At 41.0% G+C, this 8,415-nt stretch overlaps 1 protein-coding gene across 1 annotated transcript; it reads right to left on the reverse strand.

Moving 5' to 3' along the window:
* Positions 1-152: 152 nt before the first annotated feature.
* LOC108146904 (alanine--glyoxylate aminotransferase 2-like) lies at positions 153-7,678 on the reverse strand. The gene is made up of 4 exons (XM_017273146.2): positions 7,379-7,678; positions 6,042-6,160; positions 1,673-1,907; positions 153-1,563 (listed from the first exon to the last, which is right to left on the reverse strand). The coding sequence occupies exons 1-4, from the start codon at positions 7,465-7,467 to the stop codon at positions 522-524; spliced, it is 1,485 nt and encodes a 494-aa protein (XP_017128635.1). The 5' UTR covers positions 7,468-7,678; the 3' UTR covers positions 153-521.
* Between the last annotated feature and the right edge of the window lie 737 nt (positions 7,679-8,415).

The raw sequence follows: 8,415 nt of genomic DNA on the forward strand, positions 1-8,415 counted from the left end.
TACTTAAAAAATAGTTTCATCTAGCTTCTGAGTCTAAGAACTCTGTTTTAGATAAAAATTGTTTCATTGTAAAGATGGTTGAAGATAAGAGCAATATTTAATCAACACGCTTATCATAACATACTCGTATACAGATTAAAACACCAAGTATATACAAAATATGCGTAACTTTTTAATAACATTTAAAACATATTTCACTTAATATTATCAAAGGTTTAAACATACAAATAACAATGGAAGAAATTCGTGTTGGGCTTCCCTACGTTTCTAGATACTAGAAGATAAATGACGAACATAATAATGGTTACAAAGCGTATATATGTGTGTGTAGATTACGGGTAAATGGAACTACATCTAATAAAATTTTGGAGAGAATTTGGGAAGGGATGGGAGACAAAGGATAATGGGTGGGACAATGGAATAATTTAAATATCCTTGGTGGCTAAAGCTATTTTGTGCCCTGGCGGAGAGGCCTTGCATGTGGTGGAAGTGGTGGCATTGGCCAACCAGCAGGCACTGCCTCAGACCGACTTGATGAGGCGATCCTGCCGCTCGAAGAGCTTTGTTTTGTTGGCCAGTGTCTCGGCGGCGGTGGCGATGACGCCACTGGTGGCCGCCATGGCGGCGGAAGCGGCACTGGCCAGTCGATCCTGCATCACGGCGGTCAGGCACTCCCGGAAGGCGAGCAGGAACTCATCGGCATTCTCCCGGTTGAAGCACATGGGCGGCTTTAGCTTGATCACATTGTCGTTGGGACCGTCGGACGAGACGAGCACCCGGTGAAGCTGCTTCATCCGGTTGACCACCCAGTGGGCGGCCTTCTTGTCCGGACTGCGATCGGCCCGATCCTGGACCAGCTCGATGCCCACAAAGAGCCCCGTGCCGCGCACATCGCCGATGCACTCGAAGTCCTGCTTCAGCCGATTGCACTGCTCCAGCAGGTAGTCCCCCAGGACGAGGGCGTTCTGCTGCAGACCCTCCTGGTCGATCACCCGCATCACGGCATTGGCAATGGCACAGGACACCGGGTTGCCGCCGTACGTATTGAAGTAGGCCACTCCCGTGGCATGGAAGGCCTTGGCGATTTCGGGCGTGGTGACCACCGCACCCACCGGATGACCATTGCCCATCGGCTTGGCCACGCACACAATGTCGGGAATGACGTTCTGCGTCTCGAAGGCCCAATAGTGGCTACCCACGCGTCCGAATCCCACCTGCACTTCGTCGGCAATGCAAACACCGCCGGCGGAGCGTACCGCCTCGTAAACGGCCTGGAAATATCCGGCCGGAGGCAAAATCTGGCCGCCGCAGCTCTGCAAGCTCTCGGCAATGAAGGCGGCCACGCCCTGGCCCTTGGCCAACTGCCTCTCACAGATCTCCTCGATGGGCTGGGCATACAGGGCACCCATATCCGCATTCGGATACATCTTGTCCGTGAACTTTCCGCCGTAGATATCCGGACAGGGGGCCACATGCACATAGTCGGGCTTGATCTCGCCACCCGGTTGGTTGAACTTGTAGGGAGACACCTCCATCACCGACTGCAAGTGGCCATGGTAGGCACTAAAAATAGGGAAATGGAAATCAGTAAGGCTCTTCATTGGAACTTCGTTTTAAAATAAATATTCATAATACTATTTTTGTTTTGGTTTTAAAAAGAAAAGATACTTACTGATCGAGAGTGATAACATCCTGGCGCTTTGTGAAGTTGCGGGCCAGGCGCAGGGCCAGATCGTTGGCCTCTGAGCCGGAATTGACGAAGAAACACACAGAAAGTGGCTCCGGCATTTTGCTGGTCAGCGTGCGGGCGCACTGGACCAGCTCATCATGAAGAAAGCGGTTATTCGTGGAGATGGTGGCCATCTGCAAGGCTCCAGCTCGCACCACCTCCGGATGACAGTGACCCACTGCAAAAAAAAACAAGATAAACGAAACATTATTGAGTGATTTATTTAGGGACAACTTAATAATAGATAACAAACAACTTCTAAGTTTAGTCGTTATAATATGCTTATTTAATTTCATAGATTAATAGATTACATTTGAGGCAACTGTATGCGTTTCACGAATTCATACTACTTAGTCCGTTTGCTGATAATAACACATCTATTTACAAAATTGTAAACCAAAACTAGGGCAACTTATAGATATATAATAAGCAAAGAGAGGTAAACTGATAAAGACAAAAACATTTTTTTTTAATATTTATAATAATCAAATTGAATATACTCTTAAAATTTTAAGTGCTGGTGAAAAACCCCAAAATGAAACCTTTTGTTGGCGGTCGTCCCTTATCGTCAGCAATATCAAGTCGACTTGAAATTATCAGATCTTATTTATAGATCAGCACACTTCAGATTATCTTATGGGAACTTTACCCACTTAAATGCAAAGCGATTCGCGGCATGCCTAAAAATAAGCGAGCAGCGCACGTGATTTTCAACCGCTCGTTAATTTTGTCCAGTCGTTTGCGCATCGCACCGCATCAAAGCTGACAAATCTGACACCACACCGAAAAAAGATCGTTTTCAGACAGGCCCGGATCCAAGTGGAACGGCGTCGCCAATTATCAGAATATATATGAGTGGGATATATCCCATAGGCCCCGGCGGATGGGCGATAAGCCGAACCCGGACCCAGACCGCTCCGCTACCGTCCACGGCGACAGATTGCGACGTTTGGGGGTCAACTACTCGTTCCGATTGCGTTTCTAATTCCGCCGCCGCCGGCTCTTATTAGTAGTATTTGGACTTAGACAGACGCCTTTTGATAAGACGTAGTGCTCAGGGCGACAGGTATCACGTGAAGTTCACGCGATGCCTTCACGTTTCTAGTTTCTATATCAGTGCCCTGAAATTATACCGCACAATATGAGTCCAATTCCACGATTTGGTTGCGTCCGCTTGCAGATTAGGTTTGCAATGAGAAGTGACCATGGGGGAATCTCTGGGCATTGGTTTCTAATTTTCTCGAGTGGCAGAGGAGCCAAGTGGAGCGGTACAGTTGTGTTGGAAAAAAACTAATAGCTAAGCTGTACAATATTTATAAGTTACTAAGAATTATAGAAGCACATCTAACTATAGAAAAGGAGGTATTTCCCCTTAAGATTACATCATTAAACGCTTAAGCCTTTTTGAAAACTTATTTATATGATTTTCTAATGGCACATGTGTATTATTGAATTTTACAGAATCATTCGATTACCTATTTAAATTATTTTTAGTGATCAATATTTGATCGGCACTTTAAATGATCTTGGCGAAAATTCAATTGATACTTATTGATTTTTGCGATAATCTACTGATTATAAAATAGTTATTATATCTAAACATAAAATTTAGTTTAAGTGATAGATATTTGTTGTTTTACTTCTTATGTTAATTTAAAGGTTTTTAAAATTTTAAATTTCCATAAAATTATTTAGCGATCATTCCAAACATTTCCCCCACTGCATTAATAGACCTAGAAACGTGCGAATTTATTTATATTTTCGCAACGTTGTGGTCAATTTACAAGTAGTCATCGCTTCCATATCTCCAGTTTGTCCGACTTTTCACAGCCCGCACATTGGGCACATAGCCCATAGCTCATAGCTCGTGGAGGTTTTCCCATTATCTGCTCAGAATTTTCCACTGGCAGAGCAATGTGTGCTGAGTGGCACAGCTGATTGCTCAGATCGCGGTAGGGGGGGTAGGGGCAGTACGACAAATATTGAAACTAGACTACGGGCACAGAGCAATGGACGGACGGATGGGCAGACTGTACGCCATGTGGACTCTCCCCCGGGGACGGTACCCTGCCGCTGCCCCTCCCCTTTTTCCGGATTGTGCTTAGGCACTATCTCGAGTACATTTCCATTCGCACGAGACGTTCACATGTTGCTGGCTCTCCATCTCGGAGGTCCGGCCGGAGTGGAAAAAGAATCACGAGATTACACGGAACGTGGTTTAAGTTTCATAACAACTTGTTATTGAGATCGTAGATCGTCAACACGTGCACTTGTCGTCGCCTTATCATGTTTATAGTGGCCAGCTCAGTTCAGTTCAGTTTCATGCTATGTTTGCTTGAGGACTGATTTCCCACTTTGTTATTGATGACTTATGGGTGTAGCCCTGAGTTACGAGCCTCTGCACGAGTCGTTTACTACGTTTTTAAAGGGCGGAGTGGCAAACTATCAATCGTATGATCACAAGGTTCACTGAGTTTTGCGTCGAAATGTGCAAACACTGAAGTGGGTCATCATATTATAAATTGTTAATGTTTTCTTGCTTAGATGTGATATAATTCTTTGTCATGATATACTATTGCTTAGATTGAAGACATCTTATTGATTTTAGTTTATTGCAAATGATTTTATGATTTAAATGACATAACATCTAAGGGCTTACTAAATAAAAACTATTTTCATAATCATGTACTTAATTTTGTGATTTTCAAAGGCAAGCCCTTAGCGACAAAAAGCATTCATTTGATAACGCTCAAAGGTGCAAACACATCACCAGGTAATACTCTCTGAACTGTAAACAACTTGATACCCCTTAATTGACCCTTTAAACACGAGTTGTTTTGGCCCCTGTTGATGAGCCCCCATCAAAAGGGGTGCTATTTATAAATAGTAGAGCACGATGGACGGTGTTATCAAGTCCCATTGGATTGCCAATTCTATTTCATGACTTTTCAGTACATTCGCAATGTCAATGGCCTCAGCTTATCAGTTCGGCTAGCATTAATCCAGAGCGAAAAACTAATTAAATAAAAAGGGGCCCACCATAAAAATAGCTTGCACTATAAATAACTAAAATGGATCTTTAGAAGTGTTACATGATCTTCGGTTATGGCTTTTTATCTAAGACCATTTTTGCATACTGTTGTTATGCCAAATTGTAAATATATTAATGTCAATAATTATGATTCAGGAAATTCCTTTCAACTGAGGCCTGTAAATGGAAATTTTCCGTTGTAGGAAGTGTTTTTGGAAAAATACAAAACAAGACGCAAGCAATTTGAGCACCCAGCAAATTGGCAAATTGGTTGCCGACGTCAATCCTCGTTGTTGTTGTGGTTGTTGTTATTGTTGTTGTTGTTGTTGGGCCACCGTTGTTGATAAGTTGATATGGTTAGTCTGGATTTGACTGGGCCCCCCCTGGGTGATATATTTGTGCACGTAATAAGTATTGTATATTTTATACGCAAATGCGCCCGTGGCCATTTGCTATTATTCTTATTGTTATTGTTGTTGTTGTGATTGTGATTGTCTTGATGACACTGTTGTTTTAATCACCAGTTATTGCTCTGTGGGCTCTGTGTCGGGGCCCGAAATCCGAAATCAGAACCAAGTGGCCAGGCCCGCCCGCCGGATTGCCATTCCCGTTCCCGTTCCCGTTCCCGTTCCCATTTGCAGGCAGCATCTAAAATTGCCGGTGGGCGATGTGTGATAAGGCTGACTCAGTCGACTCAGTGGGCTTTTCAATCGGGGCCTGAACATGCCTCTGTCGTCTGGCCAGCCACTTGTTCTATATCTATTTGTGCTGTGCGCTTAACCTTGAACTTGTTGCCAAATGCAAAGTTCCGCCCCCCCTCGTCATAAAAAACACTTGAACATCTCACTTTGTATGGGGCCTGCACTTTGTATTAGTCGGGCGTGTGCCGCTGCTAATCAGCATAAACAGAAATAGGATCCGCCAGCGGCCAGGTGTCGACGGCCGGACTGGGGTCCAAACAAATCGTCATCAGGCCCCGGTTCCAAAATTGCCGCCTAGGCAATTAAAAACAATAAAACCTAGCAACTCACTCTAACGAAATCTATTTAATTTTTACATTTTTAAATCAGTTTTCTTGCCTAACATCTCATATGACCCTAATCTGTTCGATATTTAGATACACATTGTTGTGGTAAGAAATTATAATAAGTGGTCAAAATTAAAAAAAATATAAATCAAATTATATTATATTTTATATAAAACTATTATTTGGAATGGTTTTTTGCCCGGCATAGTTTTATCAATATTTTTAATAGATTTGTATTGGATCTTGTAACTTACCATGGGCCACATTATTGATGCAGTCCAGATATCGGGTGCCCTCCTCATCGAACATATATTGACCTTGGCCGCGTACAATTTTCAGAGGATCAGAGCGATAGAAGAGTTGGCAGGCTTGCCTGTGGGAAAATTACAAATAAAATAGTTAAATCGTAAAGCGCTAATTTGAGGTATAAAAACCTTGCGACCAAGTAAAGTGTAATAACTTATGAGGAGACTATAGTTACACCATTAACCGGGGCCTATTTTATAGCATTCCCGTCAGAGCCACATTTCATAATCACCAAGATAATTCCCGTTCCCACTCCCGAATTTAATGGTTATTGTATTTGTGTTTGTCAGACAAAAACAAGGCGTCTCGCAGTGTTTGATAAACATTTTACGGTGTGCCTTAGGCAAACAAAGAAAACGGGAATACAGCTGCTAACAATTTAACAGGGCACCAAAAAATGCACTTTGATTTTAGAAATGAGCCATTAGCAATTCTCAATTATTAGCCGATTACTTTCTTTGTTACCCATTGTATATATAGCCCCAATCTAAGTCATTGTTTTATTTTAGAAATTATATATTGCCACTCATTGGTAAATCTAACAATCCCAAAAGTAAGATGACGTACTTAAGAAAAAACCCAAAAAGTATTAATATATATTGCCATGAACTTACACATTCACTTACAAGTTATATGGCCCTTGTTAAATTAAAATATTCCATTAAGTTTCGCCCAAACGATATGGAAATTTTATCAAACTATTGGTTGGCTTGTATAAAAAGTTTTCTATGTAATTTTATATAATTAGAAATCATCTAATTTTGCCAATAATGTATTTTATTTTATTGCTACCAAACCAACATGAAATTTAGACTTTATATGATAAGACGAGATAGAAGACTATAGAAAAATATATGTAATTCTTTTTTCTTGGCCAAGTTACATGAATTACTTTGTAAAAAGACTTTTAATTTTGACTTCCTATTATTTTGCAGTCAGGCTATAAAATCAATAAAGCCAAAATGTAACAAACGCCGCTGCTGCATGTTTTTGTTTTCCTGTGTTTTTTTTTTTTTTGTACTTTTTGTTTTATAAGTTCTTTGGGTGGCGGCTGCTGTTGGCAACAGTGCCAAAAATACAAGAAAAGCGGTCGTGTGAACGTGCGAGCGACAGAGAGGGAAGGCGATGAGTGGGCCGAGTATGGGGAAGCCGCCTGACCTTGACAGCCACAGCGAATTCAAGGCAAGGTCGCAGGCTCACGACCCGGACCAGGGACTACGGACCACGGATTACGGATTACGAAGGGCGGAATGTGGGGAAAGGACTTCGGAAGGATGCGACTTACCCGATGTGCTGGTTGCGCAGCTTGATGGTCTCCGTTTTGCTCAGCTGCTCGCTGGCGACCAGATTTAGTTGCTCGTGGGCGAAAGACATCTTTAAGTTATTTGTTATTACTTTTATTTAAGGACCTTTAAACTCGGCAAGGATGCGCGCACTTTTCAAACTTTTATGAGATTAAAATCTGTTTGGTTTTCAACCGTGTGTTGAGGCTGGAGTCCTGGCAGGAATTTCTGGGCTCCTGGACAGTCGCTGGCAGGCACGGTCGCCTTTAACGTCTTGTTTGAAATTGTTGCCGAACCAAAATTCGTTCTCGCTTATAAACACACAGTTGAGAATATCGTTCCGTCTCTCTCGGCAAATTCGAACTCGCTCGCGCCTATCGATTCATCGCATGAGTGGCGATGTGAGCGCGAAAATTTGAAAACCGATTGACAGAAAATACCTAACAGTGCAGCCAGGGATTTTATTTAATTATATAAATTAAAGATAAAAAGTTAATATTGTATTCTGAACACAAAAGTTTTGGTAAATATTTAAGTATTTGTTAATGAATATGTAAACTTATTACGAAAGGTCTTTCATTCAAAAATAAATATATATATTTTTGTTTATTTAGTAATTTTTTGAGGAGCAAGTGATTTTAATAATTAATTTACTTATTATAAGTTATTTAAAAAAAATATATAAAATAAATTTTTTTAAGGTAAAAGAGCTTAACATTTTTTTTAAATCTTGAAATGTTTAGAAATTCTGGTAAAAAAAAGTATTAATAATTAAACTATTTTGACACTTATAGATTTTAATCGCAACACAAGGCAAAAATAAAATGTATAATTTTGCAATCGTAGCGCCCAACCAGTTCAAACCCACTCAGAGCAGCGCTCGAAAAGATGTCGGTTATATAAAAAAACGTTTTCTTTTTATTTTTCTTTTGTTTTTTTTTCTGTTTTCTTTATGTATATGTAAATACCAAGGACAATATCATTTGTTTTTCACATGTTGTTTGCAATAATATAATTAATAATATAATATTAAATCAGC

The sequence above is a fragment of the Drosophila elegans genome, unplaced genomic scaffold (genome assembly GCF_018152505.1).
Source record: "Drosophila elegans isolate 14027-0461.03 unplaced genomic scaffold, ASM1815250v1 contig_208, whole genome shotgun sequence".
NCBI classification, from domain to species: domain Eukaryota; kingdom Metazoa; phylum Arthropoda; class Insecta; order Diptera; family Drosophilidae; genus Drosophila; species Drosophila elegans.